This window comes from Hirundo rustica, chromosome 11 (assembly GCF_015227805.2).
Source record: "Hirundo rustica isolate bHirRus1 chromosome 11, bHirRus1.pri.v3, whole genome shotgun sequence".
In the NCBI taxonomy this organism is placed as follows: domain Eukaryota; kingdom Metazoa; phylum Chordata; class Aves; order Passeriformes; family Hirundinidae; genus Hirundo; species Hirundo rustica.
In genome coordinates this window covers 13622211-13643342 of record NC_053460.1, presented here as the reverse complement: position 1 = coordinate 13643342, position 21132 = coordinate 13622211, and the positions used below count along the sequence as shown (strand labels likewise).

Sequence of the window (21132 nt, the reverse complement as noted above, 5' to 3'; positions counted from 1 at the left end):
TTCTTGGCATCGGCTGCGCTACGTGAGCTCCCCGATCCTGGCTGGGATCTGGAGTGACGGCACTGAGGAATCACACGCTGCCTGCTTTTCCCAAATGCCAAAAGGATTTACTCTTGCATCTCCAAGGCTCCCCTCAGACCTTCTGCCTCGCTCACACAAGATACAGGCAAGTGGAGCTGCTGTGAACATTGGCAGTGCACTGCATGAAGGAGCAGACCTTGCCTAGAAATTCCGGAGGGCCTTGGCCCCACTCAGGCACCCCAGTGTTTCTGTGGAAGGACTGAGGAGAGCTGGAAGCTGCTCCTGTGCCCCAGCCCTGCAGCAGGACAGGCTGGCTGCTCCCTGGGGCATCCTTGGGCAGGCAAGGTGCAAAACCAACATGAGCATGGCAACAAGCAAGAAGGAGGGGCCTGTGAGCCACTACTGTGCTGTACAAATAAAAACTCACCAAACCTCATTACTTGAAATATTTCAATTAATTGATATGGATCTGATGATTAGGCTGACTAATATTTTTAGCTGACTTCAGTGGGTTTTGGGTGCACTCTAATAAGAGGAAATATAATGGGAGTATCTCAAGTCTTGCAGCCTTTATTTAAGATATTCTCATTGGAATACGGTTTTATTCTAGTTAATGACATTTTTTTGTCCTCATCGCATTATTTTAATAGTGACCTCAGCAGTGCTAACAAATCTCTGTATTTTTAGTACAGTGCTATGGCAGCCAGATATCTTTTTATTAATGAAGGACAGAATAAAGGTTCTCTGCTGGTGAGATAGAACAATACAGCATGGTATGAAATAGCCTTCGTCTTTTGCAATCTATTATCAGTGATATTAAGATAGGAAGCTACAATTTTTATCTTATTAATTCCATACCTTCATAGATTACAGTAGATATGCTGCTCCTTTTTCTGGCTGTGAGGATACGTCGTATTCTACATAGCTAATTCCTTAATGTTTGAACTTCTTATTTATTTGTTGTTTTTACTTGAGAGAGAAAAATTAGCTTCTTGTTCAAGTAAAGACTGCAGAATTCATTATATTACCAGTATGGCCAAGCAATACTTTACAGCAGTGTAAGGTGACAGTTTTAACAGTTCAAGATTTTTCATTAAACAGTAAGATTAGAGCAAAACAAAACAGAAATACAGCATGTACCTTCTAAGATATAGATGCACTCTTGATTGGGTGGGTACATGTTTGGGTAGTTTGGTGAAGCAAAATGTCCTCCATTACTGGTCCGGACCCAGTTGTCACACTGGGTGGGAGGAATGTGATTCACTCCAATATTTTGCCCACCTTAAGCAAAAGAAAAAAAAAAAAAAGTGATCAAAAAAGTTTTTTCTGCAAGCATGCAGATTTGATAAAGTAAAACTCTGGCATGACACAGAGCCAATAAAAAGAAAGTAATTTATTTTGGTTTTTATTTTGGTTGCAAGTTCTCTTATAGGGTACTCATAAATATCTATCTAAGAAAATCCTATCTTTAATTTTGTGGTGGGGTACATCCTAAAGAAAGCACAGTTTTTGAATATCAAATATATCCAGAAATCCTTGGAAAGGAGAGGGAGTAATTTTGGTTTTTATTTATTTTTTTTTTTAATCCAACTCAGTTCAGGTTTTTGACACTTTTCTAAGTGACATAGTGGCTGCCAATACCATTATATTAGGCTTACGTCATCTCCATTCCTATGGAAATATAATTGGAAATATTTGTCAGCTTTCACTAGTTTTGACCCTGATTCCAGAATATGCTAAGGTGGGATATCTATTTACAGTAATTTGCTGGAATACAGAATGTATGTAACAGAATGAATTACAATATGCAAATACACTAAATACAGCAATGGTAGTTAATAAAATTCTTAGCAATAGGTAGATTGCCCTGGTAGCTAAGGGTCTTGCTCTGGTAGCTAAGGGTCTGATTTAGGATCGAAGCTCCTCTTCTGGATGTACAGGGAAATGTGTTCTGTGACTGAGATTATGCAGTTTAGTAAGGTAATTCTTCATGCTGGATCATGGACAGGAGTTTGGTTCAGATTTCCTCATCCACAGAGAAGAGGTTGGGAACAGTGATATCTCTATCATTAAGTACCTTTGGCCCTTCTTCTTGGTATCAGCAGAACTGGAAAGAGTAAGACACAGGATATGTATTTTCTGCTAGATATAAATCTCACAGGGTACTCTAATAGTGTTATTTGTACTTACACAGTTTTTATTTGCAGACCTGTGAAAGGACATCCATGCTGGTACGGGTCTTAGGTGCCTCCAGCAAAGTACATCACCTTCCACTAGTATCCTGACAGCTTTTTGATTTATGGGGGTGAAAACTCTCTCTCCTGCAGAAATTTTTCAAGGAAATTCTGTAGGTGGCAGTTCAAGGGATTCTTCTCTCTTAAGTGTGGGTAATCCCACATATGAAAAAATAAGGTTTGTGAAATTGATTCCTTCCCCACTCAGCAGGCTTCAAAATGTTTGTGGGTGGACTATTTGAAAAGCTTGTTGTCAGATACAGAAAACATGAACTTCTGTGGTGGTTTATTTCCCACCTCTAACATCTAAAACTGTAGAACTTTACCTGGGAAAGTGAAACTTCCATGATCTATGTGACTGCATGGCTTTGTTCATTTGGGAGCAAATGCAGCTATTGGGGGGAAATGGAAAATACTACAATTCATAGTGGTAATTCAAGAGCTATTAATATCTGAATGCAAACATTTCTTTTCACTTATATTGGTCAATTAAAAGTTATAAAACTCTTCAAATTTTTGAGAGAAAATCATCAAACTAAAATTGTACCTTGTGTCTTCTGTGCAACGGCAATGCCTTCCACTACCAGGATTGTTACAAGCAACACTGATGAGAGAAATTGGACAGGAAAAACATCAGTAATTCTTCAGAGTTATAGATCATTTTCTGCAGTCCCAGTTCATGCAAATCCTGGCATCACTGACCAAAGCAACTCAGAACATACAAAAATATGTAATTAATTTATGTGTTTTCTTTAAGATTTCAACTTATGAAACCAGTGCTGTCTATGTGCACTGCTGGTTCTTCTTCCAGGTTCCTCGAGAAAGTGTGTATGAGAAAGCAATTCATTGTTTGAGTGGAATTTTAAAAATCTTTTCTACAGTTTACATGTTATCTGTTGTCTATAAAACTTTTATATCCTGAAACAAGATGTTTCTCTGCTATAATGAATCATATTTATCCTAAAACTCTATTTGCATAATGTTTGCAGACGACTTCTCCAGCTTCCAAGAAATTAATCCGGACCACAGGAGACACTGCGGCATCTTAACCTCACAGATTTGTGATAGCAAGGCTGGTTGTTGTGATGCTGCCACACAATACCAGTGATTTCTGCAAATGATGGGGCAGTAGAAAATGGGCAGATGCAAGTTCTGGAGATGGACAGCTTCCCTCTTTCTTTCCTTCCTTCCTGGCTGTTTTATTTTTACTGCATCCGTATGAACAGCACATATGAAAAACTCCATATTCCACAGTCCATCAGCAATTTTAAAGCAGGCTTAATGTTCAGATTTTCCTAAAATGCTTTGTCAACTTTGTCACTTCAAATTGTTTGGGATTATTGGGAAAGAGAATTAAATACATTAAATTAACATGCCACTTCCATTTGCTTCCATCTGGAGTACCTTGGACATTCTGGACACAACTCTTACAGAACTAGCTAAGCAGGCCTGCACTGCCCTGGACAGAAGGCAGCTGAGGAGAGACAGGATACGAGTTACAAATCACAGGTATCTTTGGGACTGAGAACTGAGCAACTACTACTTGTCTCTTCCAGTAGAGAACCAGGGGGTGTCAGACAAAGTGAGCAGGTGGCGTGCTCAAACAAAGATTTTTCTGTCTTTTTAAATGCACATAATTCATAACGCATCCTTGAGGCAGAAAATTCTGTTTCAGAAACCCCTTAAGCCATAAGTTGTTGGAAGTCTGGGATGCATTTGGGGCAAATATAATTTGCTCTACTTTTATATTCATTCTGCTTTTATATCTCTGTTAAAAAAAACCAAAAAACCAAGCAAGATGGACCTTTGATGTGACCTGGTACGGCCCTTCCCATGTTCTTAATCTACTTGTCAGGCAGGCATGGCCTTAGCACTGCAGGGCAAAAAAGAGATTTCAGCAGGAATTTCACTGTCACATTCAAGAAATTAATTTTATTTTCCCAGCCTTCCTGCCTTGTTGCTCAGGCATTTTAGTGGCTCAGTTGGAATGGCATTTTTTCCATCTGTGGTTTTCCCTGTGTTGCTGTTGGACTTTGAGCCCTTTCGAGCTCCAGAGTGAGCATGCACTGACTGCAAACCACAGTGATCTTGACTCAACTCATCCAGATGCTCCTCTAACACTGGCACGGATATATTACCTTGGGAAAAGATAAAAGGAAATCAAAGTCTCCTCCTGAAAGTGTCCATCTAGCATTTATGTTTTATTGTGTATGTTTCTGCTGCCTTTTCTTCTCTCTACCCATATTGAAGTAGACTGTGTTTCATTCTGAAACTTTCCTCACCAACAACTGCTTTTTCCTGTGTAAGTTAGGTTCGTAACTGTGGGTGTTCTCTAAAATACCATATGGGTCTTGCAAACAAGTGCTATGTTCTTAGAAGCTTATTTGATTTTTAGGGATGGATTATGTTAGAGTAGGTGAAGATTTAAGTAGTTTTTAAATTTCTATCTTTGCAGTAATTCTGCATTTTCATCAATATTAATATACTTAAAAATACACTATCTGTCATCATCCAAATACAAAGCAGATGCTGCTAATCATCACTGACTCACCCTGGACTGAAAATTCCTCCTTCAGAAGAAGGTATCTAGCACCCATTACTGGTATTCAGTTATGGATGTTTACTAGTCTTTAAAGCAAATAAACAAATATCCCATCTATATTAACATATGATTGACATGAGTTTTCAGCTGGTTTGAGTTTCTACTATTCCTTACAAAGATGATATTATTTCAAAATTATTTAGTTTTCTTATTGCAGCTTCTCTGTTTAAACTGTACACTGAAATATCTGAGTTTATGAGTTGCATGAACTTACAATGCATTTGTACCCCTGAGATCACTTGTCTCTAACAGAGAGTTTTGACAGTGGTTATAAAGTTGTCAATCTCGTTTCTTTGGGTTTTTTCCTACACTGGTTTTGGTGCAACACTTCAAAGCTGGTTTTTATTGTTAAGTAAAGGCAGTTTCCCCAACCCTGTGTAAATCACGTGTCAGTATCTTCTATTGAATTTGCTTTCCTTAAAGATGTGCTATGCCCACCCTCTGTTTTGCAAGGGCAGAGCAAGCTCTGTGTAACTTACGCTGCTTCTCAAAATGCAAAACGAGCTTTGACTTTTTTCCTTAAAGCAAACAGACAAATAAATATGAGTGAAATTAACACGTGACTAACAAAATGAATGCAAGTAGTCACTTTCAAGTAACAGTGAAAAATGGAGGGTTTGTTGGTTTGCTTTGGTTTTTATTTAGTACAGCTCTTTACTGTGGCGACCACTGTTATGATACACTTTAAAAAAAAATTTTGGTATGCATATACATATATTTTAGTGATTGTACTGATGGAAACAACATAAGAATAGATGTTCTGTTACACTAACCATTGATTTCCCTTCTTGCTGATGTGGATAACGAAACAACTCCCCTAAAAGGTCTTCAGAAAGCCTGACTGGCTTTCACTAGAGCTGTGCCGTTTCTATAAATAGCCCAGTGCTTGTATGCGTGTAAATGCAAACAAACAGTGCCTATTTCTTTCAGAGCAACATGGATATGCAGGCAACTGCAAAAGATATGGGATGAATACTTGTCTTACTGTCTTCCTTTTGTCATGTTATATGGATGAGTGGGAATAGTATGGGCCACCATCTCTTTGTTCCCTGCCCTTTTCATCCTCTTCAGTTTTAATCTCTTACACCTCTTTCTTGCCCTTCCCTGGCAATGCCCACTCTTTTCATGCTTTCAACAACCCTTAAGATGTATTCAGGGTTAGCCCAGGCAGCAAACGTTCCAGGGTCTTCCTTTGGCACTACTGTTACCCTGGGTGACAGTATGGTAAAGAAAAGAGGTGTCTCTGGCTAATGGTCTGCATGTGTGCTGTCCCTGTCACCGTGACACTGCTGACTAAAAGGTGGAGACGACTGACTACCTGTTCTTCCTGAGAGTACTGGGCAGGATTGCCTGAGGTAGTACTGCCTTAAACTGAGTGCATTGATATGACACAGTATAATGTGGGAAAGCAAACAGGAGTTTGGGGGCTGAAAACAAGGTCTATCAATATTCAGGATGAAAAGGGAAGGAAAAAATAATCAGGATATTTTTAGACCTTTCAGACTGTTTCCATTAACCCCTTTTTGTGTACAAAAAAACCAAAAAAGCAATCTCCTGGTGTCCTAAATTCATACTACTTCCTGGAAAAATAATTTAGAATCTCAAAGACTAATTTGGACAAGAAGGAAGATGTCTAGGGAAGAGGCAAATCCTGGAAGCTGGTGCAGTAGAGGGCTAGTGCTGAACCACTGTCCTGGTACTGCAGCAGGGACACAGTCACCGCAATTAGAACAGTCATGAGAGACTGAACCACTTTCACTAACAGTCTTGTAGCACTTCCAGAAGGATGAAGAATGATCCTGTTATTTCTGATAAACTGCAATTCAAATAGTTATCATTCACCTGAACTTACAATGGGACACAGTGTTCCTCTGCCCTTTTTTTCCTCTTTTAAAGTCTCTTACAGATCTCTCTGACATGACTGTTCTTCAGTGTGGATGAAAGATAAGTCCAGGCTTAGCTCCATAGTCTATTATGGTACAAGAAGCACAAGTAGTGAGTAAAAATGCCACTTGAACATGGCTTGCTGATGTAAGCAACAGCACACACGATGCAGGATTGCATTGAATATCAAAGGGATTCAAGGGGGGAGCTGAGTGGTTTGTTTTTACTGGAGGACTACGGTGAGAATTCTGCCAGAGGATCCTGAACTATGGGACGCTGACCTTATGAATTTAGAGATACTTAAGTGATAAATGTAATAAAGGTTAGTGCTTCTTCACCTTACAGTGAGCTTCCACTTCATGATCTATACCCTGCAGAAGAGGCCATCATTAAGCCAACAGCAGCATGGACACCGAGGCAGAGATTGAGGAGCTTCTTTTATTCACGGATCTGGTATTTGTTATAGACTCGTATTTTATGAATTATGGTGCACACTTTTGTACTAAAAATTTAAAGCTCTGATAGTTTACCTGTGTGAGCACGATCTAGGAATACAGAAAAAGCAGCAAGCTTCTGTCTCTGTTTTTAAAAGAATGGATTTTTCATTTTCTTCACTTCTTTGCATGAAATATTTTAGCTCAAATAGCCTGCAGATAGCTGTATAAATTTTGAAGAGTGAAGACACCAAACAGACAATGCAAGTTCTAACTGTTTTGTTGTTGAGGTAGGCTTATGGAATAATATAAAAGAAGCCCCTGAACTGGTGTAATAAACTCTGCATTGTTTGCAGAAGTCAACATGTTCTTTACTGGCATTTCTTATTTTTTAAAAATAAATCTAAGCTAAGAAAGAAAAAAAGCATGCAATTTCTGCATTGAAGCATATATAGAGAGGTTTGCAAATGTGTGGCTCCTGTTTCTCTTGAAAAAATGAGAATTATATAGTTAGTTTTGCAGTAAATGGGTGCTCAACCCTATAGTGAGAAATCAGCATGTTGCTTAGAAAAACAAGTGCTTTAGGCTGCAAATCTGACATATGCTTGTACTTTCTGGCAAAACACATTCTTCAGATTTCATGGGATATAGCGCAGCTCTGAGCTCCCTATGATATGTCTTTCCCCTGCTCTTTCTGCATGCTCTAGGGATCTTCACACAGAGACAACAGACTCGATTTGCTGTGTGGCTCTGAGAGCAGTGTCTGTCTTCAGTGATGACAATGGGGGATCTATGCATGCAGGGCAAGCTGAATATCAAACTGAGGAGCAGTCAGGCACAACTGAGAAACAGAGTGAAACATTCCACCATTTTTAAAAAAAAAGACTTAATCATTTAGAGTATTACACATTCTTAGTATGGTGGTAGCCAGAATCCTAGGGATAAAGATGACAGACTTTGCTTAAAGCAGGATTCACTGGATCTCTGTGCTCTGCTCCTTGGATTAGGCAGCACCTTGTACACACATAGTCCAGAGAGATGGTAACTGGCAACACACAGGTCATGCATGTTGGAAAATCTAGCCAGGATGCCTGCTTCTTTCTGGCAGATACAGCCTAGAGTAATGAATGCTTGATTTTAATTATATACTCTGTTTTGCCTTATGGGAATGTTTCCTTCTCTGTGTATTCTTAAACCTAGCTCCTCGTTTGCCCTGTGTGCTAAAATTAGCATTACTTTCAGCAACTGCTTATGACAGTATTTCAGGTTTTATATCCATTTTTTACTCACGTATCTAAACATTAACATTAGCCATTAATGTGCTGGGGACATTTATTATTATTATATCCTATCCTATTCTCTGGCCAACATTAATTACATGTTTTGGTTGTTTTTAAGTACTCTGATCAAGGGTAAGTTGCTGCATAAACTCAAAGTGAGTGATTGACTGGTGGGTGGTCTTGTAAAGAACTTGTGCAATTTAGACAGAGAGGTAAAGTGTCCAGACTCTTTGATTTTCATGTAATTCTGTGTGATCATCTCCTTTTCTTTCATAAAGCTTATTAACTGCTTTCAGATTCAAGACATTTTTGGTTCAGAAACACACACTACATTTCGAGGAATGAGATTTTTCTCTCTCTTCCTAGCATTCGCTGTTTGTTAATTGACAAAAGGAATACTGGCTTGCATCTGTTGCTACTGTATTTAAGGCTAACAATTCTGTGGCTGAGGATGAAAACATGGTAGTTTTTGAATCCCAAGCATTTTTAAAGTTCATAGTCTGTATACATTCCTTAATCTATTGTGGTCTCAACAGAACATTTGCAGATAGGTAAAATGAGTATCAAAGAGCAGTTAAGGTGGCTGCCTACAACTTATCCTATTAACAGCTCCAGTGGTTTCCTCATATTGGAACATACAGCAGGATTGCCACAGAATAAAGTACAGAGGTGAAGGTGTGCATCAGGCAAGACATGTTTAAGCTGGTTTAAGTCTTACCCAGAGCATGCTAATGGAGCTGCCAACACATTTTTAATCCTTCTCACAAAAGCTTGATAGCAGAAGTGGGCTTCACCAGCTATTAACAGTGACTCTGGTGCCTTCTAAGATCCAAATCTTGTTAGCCATTAGCTGCCAGCAGGATACCTGAATGCACTCAGGTCTGTTCTCAGATATAACAGTTTCATCTCACTCCAGCTGTTTCCAGTAGGGATTCCTCTCTTTAAGATTGTCAGAGAAACAAATTGGGACTCTATCTCTGCAGAGAAACCAGGTTAACTGATTCAGGAAGTAAGTGCAGTTCTCCTACATCCCTTTGATATAAATCATCTCCAGAACAATTCATGCTTGGATGGATCTGTGACAGAGTCCCCTCTAGGTTTGCTCAAAACATTTAACATTTCTGATCCCATCCTCCATTAGAAATGTATAAGCAGCTGTGGGCTGCTTCATCTTACCAGTTGCTCCACATCCTGTTACTTATAATCCATCCCTGGGTCTGTCTGCCAGCAAAACTTTTGCCAGAAGAATGATAGCTTTCATTTTTAAAATAGGAACTTTCCTTTTTATATGGAAGAGCCTTTTTATTTCATCTCCAAGCTGTGTGCAGCAAGAGACTGATGAGAAGACTCCATGTGCAAACCATGTTGATGAGGGGTTTCAAAAACCTTATTAAAATATGTACTCTGACTTCCAAGTTTAGATGATTTCCCTCTAGCTGACAGAGCTAATCCTCCTGCACATGACTATTCTGAATAGATCTTTCCCAGAAATAACTTATTCCTAGAGAAATTGGATAGTGATACTTTTGACTTAAAAATCAATCAGATTATACCAGACCTCTTTATCTTCTCTTATTTATTAGCAATATACTATATTTTTCAGTGGAAATCTTTTCTGGAATGTCTATTATGACATTACTATTTAAAGTTCTTTTCTGCTATCTTCTGTCATGTCTGGCAACAATTTATGTATAGACTACAATTTCTTCTTTTCCAGCTTCTCGCTCTCAGTCCCTTAAAAAGAGACTTAACTTTGTGTTCATCAGTTTTACTGTATGATAAAGAAGGAGTTTTTGTGAAATTATTTCTTAACATATTTGCCATCCTTTCCTGCTGCATAGTGGGGTCAGCTTTGCAATAACAGCAAACTGAGTGCAGCACAAAGATAATCTAAAAGAAATGTATATTTTTTTTTTCATTAAAAGTTACCTGCTGATTTTTGTTATAAAATTTAGACTCCCCCAATCCCATATCTTGCAGTATTTGAGGTGGCAGAAGTTTTGCCAGTCATATGTTGACAGAGGCAGCAAGCTGTTTAAAGCTAGCAAGCTGTGTAAGTTATCCTAGGCTGTAAGTGCTTCATTAATTAAAGAAACAAATTGCAGCGTACAAGGCAGACAAGCAGCAAGCTTGTTTCCAGTGTAAGAACCCCAACTTGAATCCAAGACACTGAAATTTTGCTTCAGTCCAGACAGGTTATACTCCTAGCAGTGGCTTTGTTTTGTACGTAAACTACACGTACTAGAGTATGTGCAATTAGCAGCTCTCTTCACTTCTGCAGTGAATTGAGTTGTGACTTTCTGACAGGTTCATAAATGATGAATAGCTTATAAAGTTTAACTTCAGGGGTAATTTTTCTGTCTAATCTCTCCCTGTAAATTAAACCTTAAGGAAGATGCTGAAAATCTTAACTTTTTCATTAGTTAGGGATATATAATTTAGTAGCTCCTTTAGCTTCAACCCAGTGTTACTCTATACTCTGGCTACAGACAGATTTACACGCTGAAATTTACACACTGAAATTTGCTATTAATATCAATGTAATTGTAAGCAACTTGTTCTGTAAAAATTTTAGCGGTCACTGTCAACTATGTCCTAGAAAAAGAGGGAGTTAATGTATTTGAAGTTATGCTGCAGGGTGGTGCACTTTGAATATGAAGTTTGTATGCGTATTAAGAGCAAGGCGTAATACACACCACCAAACACTTGCCTTGTCTTCAACACTGCAGCTTTTTGAATCCTGTTCTGCAGTTACCCAAGTTACTTCTGCTGAACTGCTTAGCACTGCAAGCAGTTTGAGGCTTCACTTTCATTCAGTACAGCAGAAAAGGTGCAAAGTAGAAGCTGTTTATAAAGTAAAAAATAATATTCTGACTTCACTTGATACTGCCTTCCTTAGGGTCACTGTAGCTTCTACAGTCAGTACTGTGCTTTTGGCTTCAATGAACAAATCATGAAACTATTAGGAGATTTCTGAATTACTTTTTTTCTGCTTGTTTTCAGCTTTTTGTGGCATTATTACACCTTTTGGTTTTGGAAACAGGCAGCCATAATTTCTAGCTTTTGTGTGGAAGGAAGCATTACTTCCTAACACTACTAGTTTGTGATAAATTAACTGTTAAAATCATGCCAAAATGCAAATGAGGAGCCTGAGCAGAATGGCAGGAAGTTAAATCAAAGCAGTCCACATTCTTGCAACCTGATGAAGTTGGAAAGAATTCTGTAGTCCACTGGAAGGTTAGGAATGTAGTAGTAATTTGTTCCAGCCCTGGGTGCTTGTTGAATTATTGGGTCAGAAGCTACAGAATTATCTTTTTGGCTTTTTAAATTAATCCAATATATTAACTGAAATAGACCAAAACTAATGTAGAGGAAGGATTTAACTGACAGCTTGTACAGTTTTTCAAGCAAATAACAGCATATGGAAATGAAAGAGGGAGCATATTTGAAGCATGGGAACAAGCTCTTAGCAAACACATTTTGGGGGAATACCAGGTATGAGGAAATTCAAGATAGGTGTATTTACTTCTTAAGCATAACAGGGGCGTGGCTTTATTATGAAAGCAGCTGCTTTTCTCTCTCATGAACTGCAGGGTTATGGGGCTTTATTGCTGTAGAGCAGTTGCATTTTGCAAGCTGTGCCAGGCTCAGGGAATTCTAGCATGTTTAAGATGTCATTGAGAACTGAAGGCAGGAGGCAAAGGCTTTGTCTTCCAAGAGCCCAAATGCAGCAAGCTCTTGGCCTTCAAGAGGTTACAGACCCCACTGAGAAAGCAGGTGGGCACTGGCTGGGCTCCACTTGAGCAAAAGCTGCAGCCACTGAAATCTCGTGCTCCACCAGCACTGCCGCTCCGCACTGCTGCCTGGGAGAGATGGAGGAGAGCAAAGAATCCGTGTAGGATGATGGGACTCAGGATGAGATTTGTACAAGTTTTGCTGAACACTATGGACAGAGACAAAGAATGACATTAAGGTGTTTACTTAAATAGCCCTTGATATTGATAGCTGAGGAAGAAGAGAAGAATAGTTCTGAACAAGCTTAATGAAAGAAATTCCAACTGCCACAAAGTATGATGGGCTCTCTTCTGCCCTGAGGTAACACAGCCACAAAGCAGGATCTTTGTTAATGGCAGAAATGTATACATGCATTCCATGTTCAGAATAGAAGACTAAACTGTTTCTAAGAAGTATTAAAATATGACTTCTAATGATACACTGAGCTTCGTGGTACTTCATATGTGGTTTAGCAGAACTCCTCCAGTTCTGCATATGAAGAGATTTGCACGGAGAAAAAAAATATTACTGCCACTGTAGGTAGGGCTTCCATGCAGAATTAAAGATGCAATTTAGAAAATATTAACAATTACTTTGAATTTTATGCCCAGCAGTTTCCTTCTGGGACTAAATCTATACATCTACCCACAGGAATATACTTTTTTTTGTTTCTGATTAGGTATAACAATGGGACTATGTAACGACTTCTAGTGAAGCAGAGATAAAAGGGAGTGTATGATGCTAAGTAATGATAGGTTGTTTCTGTAGTCATGGCAAGGGATGTGTTTAGAATACTAACAGCTTATTGACTAATGGCTTTGTGAGATTTATGGATTATGAATAATACAAAAAACTTCCTGCAGAGGGACTTTTTATCTGGACATTAGTGTGATTATAAAAAAATATACAGGTCTGTTCAGTGGAAAACCTGTACAGTCAATTTTGCAGCAATCACATATTTCTGAAATGTAACAATCTGCATGTGTATAAAGTATTTAAGTAGTAGATACAACAGTTGTATTTTATGGTTGTTTTATAGTGGCTTGTGATATTTAAACATGTTACTTAAAAGAGGCAGTAGGAAAAAGCATCTAAATGCCCTGTCTTCCCCATGTAAACCATATATTCTTATACTGTCTAAACTCAGTGGATGGTATAGAGAGACAGACATTTATTCAGAACAAGTATCTTCCGTCTCTCAGTTATGATGCTAATAAATGAAAAATATTTTTTGAAACCCTAAAGACATAAAGTCCTTCACACCAGGAACACGGGATTTTATGGTCCATGGAAACATTTTGGATTTAAAACAGACTTCTTTACAACTTTCATACTGTGGGAAGACATCAATATATACACAAAACAGTTCTCCACTCTGCAGTAATGCCTTGTTGGCTTCAGTAACGCATGCAGACACACCAACATCTCCTAACTGAATAATTTAGAATAATAATCATCATTAAAAAACAAACAAACAAAACAAAACAAACCAACAACACAACAGACTGGAATCGCCATCAAGTCTGCTACTGCTCAAGAAGATATAGAATGCTGGAAATAATCTCTTGAGGCACAAGGTTAAGTGCCACATCGAGATTTCTTCTCTAACGGAAACCCCTCGCCCATTGTTGAGCTGTATAAATAATAGCATAGACAAAGAAATGCTCGGATGAGGAGCCTTGCTCGGTTGTTTACCTCTGAACAGAAATAAGTTAGAAACAAGATTTAAAAGCCTCAAGAAGAAAAGCACAGGTAAACACCGGTCAGGGTGTAGCTTGTGACTCGGGTGACTGATTTTATGAAAACCTTACTGAAAACAGAGCTTGCTCCCGATAACAAGTGTGATAAGCTGAACAGTGTTGAGCAGCTCGTCAGGAGAGTTCCGAAAGCAAAGAGTATTTTTACTGCGAAAAGACGAGCGAAGGATATCGCCCGTGCGTCGCGGGAATATACGGGTCACTGGGGTAGAGTCGCTGCCACTGTGACCCACGCTTTTGCAGGCCCGGACCCCCCCGAACCCGAGGCGTCCCTGAGGGTGCGACATCCCCAAACCTTAGGTACCCAGGCGTCCCCGCCGCTGGGACCCCCCAAACCCGAGGTGCCGCCCACCCGCGCTAGCGGGACCGGGGGCAGCCCGGGATGGGCTCGGACCCCGGCCCGGCCCCGCGCTGTGCTCCGGCAGCGCCCGCCCCGCAGCCCCGAGCCGGCGCCGCCGCGCTGGGTCTGGCGCTGGGTCTGGCGCGGGGCAGAGCGGGGCCAGAGAGCGGCGGCCGGCGGGCAGGGGCGCGGGCCCGGGGGCGGTGCGATGGGGAGGTGCGGAGCCGCCCGGCAGCGGCGGGGCGGCCGCCCCCGCGCAGCCCCCGCTCCGAAGTTTTGGCCGGCGCGGGGAGGGCGCCGGGGGCGGCGCGGAGCGGCCGGAGGGGCCGCGCCTCCGGGGGTGCCGCGGTCCCCGCTCCGGCGGGGCGCCGCGCAGCCCGCGGCTCCTACCTTCCAGCGCCGAGCGGAGTTCGTGCGGGGCCATTGTCTCCCGGCGGCGATCAGCGGCGCTCCATGGCCGTGGCGGGGCCCCCCGCGAGGGCGCTGTGCCCGCGGCTACGGCTCGGCCCCCGCCCGCCCGCGGCCATGCCCGGCGCCCCCGCGGGGCGCGCTCAGCCTCCGCCGCCCGAGCGCGGAGCCGCGGCCGCGCTCAGTCCCATCGAGAGCGGGGCGCGGCGGGCTCCGTCGAGGCTGGCCTGCCCCGGGGGGCTCCCCGCGCGGCGCTCGGAGCGCAGCCCGGCTGCTCCCGGCCCGACTGAAGCGGCTGCTGCTAAATGAAGCTCATTTAAGATGTGAGGGGTGTTTGCCTGGATGAGCTGCTTGTACGCATGTGCCCGCCCCCGACGGAGCCCCGCAAGCAGCCACAGCCGCAGCCGGCGGGGCCGCTGTGCTCCTCCCGCTCGGCCGGGCATCGAGGCGGGGGCGACGGCGCTGGAGCAGCGCCCGTTCCCTCGCCCCGTCCCCACGAGGAGCCGGGCTGGCCCCGCTGCAGCGCCCCGCCTCTGTCCCGCGCCTCGGCCCCCGCCGTGCCTCACGCCCCAGGCCCATCCCGCCCCCCGTCTGCCCGGGTGTTCCCGTGTGCGGTGCTGCCTGCCCGGAGAGCGTCCCCCGCGGCGGAGGGGGCGAGCCGTGCCGCCCCTCTCCGGGACGCGGCGGTTTTGGATAAGCCTGAATCCCGGCTGCCCGGCTTTGTTTGGGACCTGAGTGGGTCCCGGTGGGGTGAAAGGGACACGGTGCTTCCCTAGGTCTTCCGTGGCTCCCCTTCGCCCCCTCGCCGGTGGCAGGGAGCCCGCGCGGCTCCGGCAGTGCGGCGTGCCCAGCTGCCTGCCTGGCTGCAGTGTGCCGCCTGCAGCTCCGGCGCTGGGAAGAGCCCATCATCACACGCTATTGTGCGGCTGTTGTTTGACAGGAGTGACAGCTAAAATGGAGCTATTACTTTACAAGAAGTTAATAAAAAGGCGCACTTAGCCTGCTGCCTGCCCTGGCTCCCGTCCCTCTGGTTATCCATCACATCGGGTTAGCTTGCGAGGGGAGATATTACTTCGGGAAGGGGCCCGAGGTGCAGGCAGGTGGCGATGTCGGGGGAAGGGCAGCGAGGGAGAGGCCCCGGGCCGCAGGTCCCCGCGGGGACTCCCGTGCTGCCAGACCCCTCCGAGCTGCCGAGGGAGATGCGTGAGGGGAGAGTGGCGGCCGTGCCGGACAGCCGCGGATCGCTGTGCTGCCCGCAGGCTGCGTGTCAAATGATAGCGACACGGTAGCTCCCTAGAGATGGTTTCAAATCTCCCGTAGGCAACGCGGGTTGAAGAATCGCTGGGCATTTCCTACAGGGTATCTCCTGCCTGGAACTGCCGATTAGGCGAGGCTGAGATCTTCGGCTCGGGCTCCAGAAGTACTGAAACAGGGCGGTGTTCAGCCCCGTGCGCGTTGCAAAGCTTTGCGCAGGGGGCAGGAGGGGGCCGGGCGGCCCCGGGCCGGGCCCGCAGGAGCTGCCGAGGGGGTGCCGTGCCCGGGACCTGCCCCGGCCCCGCTCCCATGCGGAGGAGGTGGCGGTCTCCGTTCGGCTCCTGCGCAGCGATGCACGGCCGCACCTCCGGGTGCCCCACGCGAAACTCCGCCGTCCGAGCGCAGGCACTTCGGGGAAGCAATTTGGAACCAACCCGCTCGCTAGACCCGACAGATTTTGCAAACCGCAAATTATATGCGTAATTGCCACTCGCGAGTCCGTCTGCTTAAGGAGCAGGGCAGCTCAGTACAGTGTCTAACACGAGCGTGCGAGGTGAAGCTCTGATTTCCTTGTGGTTTGGTGCTATGTATTTGAATGTTAAATTCTTTCTACAATGTTCAAAGGTCAGCCTACCCTGTTAGAAAAGGTCATTCTCTTGCTTCAGATTATCTGTTAAATATTTCAGGCGCTTCAAGTCAGTGTGATTGTCAGCGAGGGCGAGTTCAATGGAGAAGGGAGCGGAGAGCAGCGGAAGGGAGCGGGGCGGGGGGCGGCAGCTCCTCCCGGACCCCCGGCGAGACCTGGCAGCAAAGGTCCCGAGCTTTTCTGGGTATTAAAGATCCATTTCAGCGTTGCAAGAAGCTTCATGAAATATTAAGCTTGATGGTCTGGCAAAATCCCAAGTTACATAATTATATTATTCTACTTACTTGAATTGTCCTTTTAATTTCAAATAGAGATGATACAGTCCTCCTCCAAGCATAGTTTTTCCATGAATTGTGAAATAGCTGCTGCATTTCAGCGGTGGACAAAGCGATTCTGCTGTTCCCCTCTTAACCATGTATTTGTAGCGGTGTGATGAAATGTAAAGTTCTATATTGGAAACTCCTATATATAAAAAAGTCCTCAATAGGTGTATCTACTTTGCATTATTTTCTTTACTAACAAAAATATTTCCTGAACTAATGTGAGAAAATATTCAAGACTTCTGTATCTGGGCATAATTCCCTTTTTTCCCCCTCTTCTCTTCAAATACATAATTAAAATCTGACTGTGCTGTTGTGCAGATTGTTAGGAAACAGGGGGTTGCCTGCTTCTTCTATTTTTAAGAATGCACAATATAGCTGATGGCAAAATTTGACTTGGATATTTTTATTACTCGTGATGATGTAAGAAATGAGAAGTGGCCCAGTTCTTAGATCTCTGGCTGAATTTGCATTCAAGAGAACCATTTGTGGTCAATTGTCTCTCACCAAAGAGACAGGATGAAACACTTGCAATGCCGTGTGCTCCATGCAAGTTTGGGTAGTAATTGCAAAGACCCAATCTGCTACAGTCAATTTAACTGAAGAGCTGAACTTCTGGTTTGTCCATTAGAAGGCTGAACAGAGCTATTACACACTTGGGAAGTGAGCAGCTTTTCCATCCTGTTCTCTTTCCAGGGCTGTGTCAAGCTGTCAGTGTGGGAGAGGCAGGGAGTAGCATCAATTTGTAGATTTGGGGCACATTTTGCCTCAGCTGCTTTCAGAGACATTTCTCCTGTGGATGTCCCTTGTGGTAATGCATGTGGAGAAATACCATAATCCCTGTTGCTTTGTTTTGCTGGAGTTCTTGTTACAGGCAGTGCTTTCACTAGTGACAGGTCTGAAGAGGCTTTCAGTTCCCATCTTCTGAGCCTGCGGAGTGCAGGGAGGAAAACGCTCGGCCACCGGGTCACACTGGCAGTAAGCTTACTTAATTAAACTTGAGTTTGGGAGTGAAGAAAGGTTGAAGACAGCTTTTAGACAGCCAGCTGTGTATTGTTCTGATGCTCCATCGAGTCCTCATGATTATTTTTGAGTAGCAGTAGTTCATGGAAGGCGGCGGGACTCATTGTGATGTAGGTAAACACCTGCATGAGCAGCTGATGCATGAGTCAGTCACAACAGTGCTCTGCTGCAGCTAAAGGCTTACATTTGTATTGTTAGAACTGGGTTTGCCTCCTCCTTAAAACTTCCTTTGGTTTGCTGTTCTGTGAGAAGTTTTAACTTTAATTTACCTAAAATACTTCCTGCTCTTGAGTAGCAAAGTGTAAAACCCAAACAGCCTTAGACCAGCAGCTATTTGGACATTGTTTTTAAAAGAGGTCGCAAAAATATAGGCGTCTACAGTGAATAATTATGAAAGGAGATGAGGAGTTATGTTTTAACTGTTCTGGTGCTTGGTTTTGTCAGTATAATTTAGGTGCCTTTGATAAATCCCAATTGCATTATATAATTTCTACAGTTAGAAAATCATAGAAGGTGCAAGTGCCTCAGTATTATAATACAACTGTAATTGTATTACAATATGTAATACATAATCATACATAAATATGCAAAGTTGGCTTTGTTATTTACTACTGAGTAATGAATACTGCAAACTTTTGAATAATCAGGAAGAAAACTCATAGCCTTCAGAAAGCTTACAGTGCATTTCTCTATTTGGTAGGCAATATAATTAGATCAGTTAGAATATACCTACAGACATTTTTGGCTTAGGTTGAAAAATTCATTAATTTCAAAATTAGGTTATAATTGTTATGGATTGTATCGTAGATGGGATCACATTTTTCACTGAAGTCAGGAATTAATTATGAAAATAGTGCTGTGTGGATGATTATTTCCAAAGTGACAGGGAGGCCAATATTACCAGTGCCTCAACAACTAGAGCCTGTCCCCAGAATGGATAGTAGGGTTACTAAAGCAGCAGAGCAATGTCAGATTTAGCTCCTCTACTGCTCTTGATTTCTTAACACTTCTTTGAACAAAACATTTGCCCTATAGAATTAGTACTACATATTTGCAAAGTATGAGATTATTTAAAGCATAATTATATTTTCTAAATTAAAAAATATAATTTGTTTGGTTATTAAAACCTTCAAAACAGAGACCGTTAATGCTTTAAAACTGTTGATTATAATGCAGCAGAAGCTTATGGCTTGACTTCTGCTCTATTTTGGTGTCATTCATTTTAAAGAAGTTATATGTCCATTGGTGTCTATTCAGTAACAAATTTTGGCACAGGCTGGGGACCAAGAGGTCAAGAGCAGACCTGCAGAGAAGGACCTGGGGGGGCAGCAGGGGAGGGGGATTCTGCCCCTCAGCCCTGCTCAGGGCAGACCCCAGCCGCAGCCCTGGGCCGGCACAGCGAGGAGCTGGAGCTGCTGGAGAGAGCCCAGAGGAGGCTCCAGGATGAGCAGAGGGCTGGAGCAGCTCTGCTGAGGAAAGGCTGGCACAGCTGCCACTGCTCACCTGCACAGGAGAAGCTCTGGGGTGACCCCAGTGTGGCCTTGCAGGGCCTGAAGGGAGCCCACAAAGAAACATGAAGAGATTGTGTACAAGGGGTGGAGTGACAGGACAAGGGGGAATGGCTTCACACTGGCGGGGAGGAGGTTTAGGTCAGGTGTTAGGAATAAACTCCCTGTGAGGGCGACGAGGCCGCAGCACAGGCTCCCAGAGAAGCTGTGCCTGCCCCATCCCCTGAAAGTGTCCAAGGCCAGGCTGGACAGGGCTTGGAGCACCCTGGGATAGTGGAAGGTGTCCTGCCCATGGCAGGGGGCTTGGAACTGGACAATCTTTAGAATCCTTTCCAATGCAAACCCTTCTGTGATTCTCTAAAAGCCCTGAATTGACTTGGTGTGTTTGTAGTGATTACTTCTCAATTAACTGTAATAAGTGTTTTTAATGTCTCTCTCTGTTAGGCATGAGGGCCTCAGCACAGGAGGAATATTGTACTACATAGAATATGCCTATTAATCTCCAGCAGAAAAGTTGGTTCTTTTGTTGGGGGATTATAGTGCATTAATGATAAATCTGGTAGGAAGATTCAGTCTTAAAGCTTCTCATGGAAAATGAGAACAAAGAAAGATGGTATTGCAACAGCCATCTGTCAGTTGGCCTGTCAACAGTATTTTTATATAGGTGAAATTTCACACTGAGGAAGCTTCCAATAGCATTTCTCACCAGGGCTGTGTTAGAGTGGCTGCAGTTTGAAAATTTATGTAGCTCGATCTATTTCCCACTTCTCAGTGTGACAATCACCTGGAACTACAACTTTCTAATTGATGCTGCTTTCTTAAACTTCCCAGTAGAAGGGCAATAACCTTACCCAGACATATGTTTAATGCTTATAGAATAGAGAAGCAAAGTACAACATGAAACCTCTGACAACAGGTTTAACAATATTTAATGCCTTAATTCAAAACAGTATGCATAGACTGTGAGCCATGCTACAAGTACTCAGAACCTGGGGTAAACTTTATTATATTGAATAGAGTGATGCAATGATGCACTACTGAGCATGCAAAATACCTCAGAGCAAAAGGTACCAAGTTCATTGTTTTGTACAACAGTTTAAATGTCAGCATGAGGTTATTTTATTCCTAATTGCTTGTTCAAAAACAAAGGAAGCTAATCTATGTGTATTATGTTGTGATAGAGGGTTACAGACAACTTTGCTGCCACAGTGCGTTATGCATTTAGCATTATTCTCCAATCATCTGAAAAAGACAGGAAAATATATTGAACAGCGCATCCTCCTAATTATAAAATCTGTTCATTCTTTTGCTGGCGGGAGCCAATTCTATCAACGTGGTTTAAAAAGTCCAAAAGCATTAAGCATTTATCTAAAAAAACCCCCCCAAACTCTTACCTTTTCATGAGCAAAATTGAAGGTGTGCATTAAGGAAATATTGTGTCCTGAATAATAACGGTAATGGGATATGAGAGTCTCCTGTGCTGGCATCTGATCAGTGCATGCTGGAAATCCCCAGTGAAGCTTCAGAGCTCAGTGCTGCTGTACGGACGGTGCTCAGCCCTGCCAGGGAACCCAGGCTCTGACTGGCACTCAGGGTGGCACCATCAGCCCAGCTCTGGAGCCGCTCCCTCCTGTCCAGGGCTGCCCT

The 21132-nt window shown here is 43.2% G+C and overlaps 1 protein-coding gene across 2 annotated transcripts in view; it reads right to left on the bottom strand.

Annotated features, from left to right (window-relative positions):
• The window catches only part of NETO2 (neuropilin and tolloid like 2), a 30669-nt gene extending 15669 nt beyond the window's left edge, over nucleotides 1-15000 (bottom strand). The window contains exons 1-3 of one of the 2 annotated variants that reach the window (XM_040075634.2): nucleotides 14717-15000; nucleotides 2803-2859; nucleotides 1162-1302 (exon numbers count right to left, since the gene is read on the bottom strand). In XM_040075634.2, coding sequence (XP_039931568.1) covers nucleotides 1162-1302; nucleotides 2803-2859; nucleotides 14717-14750 — 232 coding nt within the window. In that variant the 5' untranslated portion in view covers nucleotides 14751-15000. Of the gene's footprint in view, nucleotides 1-1161; nucleotides 1303-2211; nucleotides 2343-2802; nucleotides 2860-14716 lie in introns of those variants that run through there. The other variant, XM_040075635.2, reaches the window with a different exon arrangement.
• Between the last annotated feature and the right edge of the window lie 6132 nt (nucleotides 15001-21132).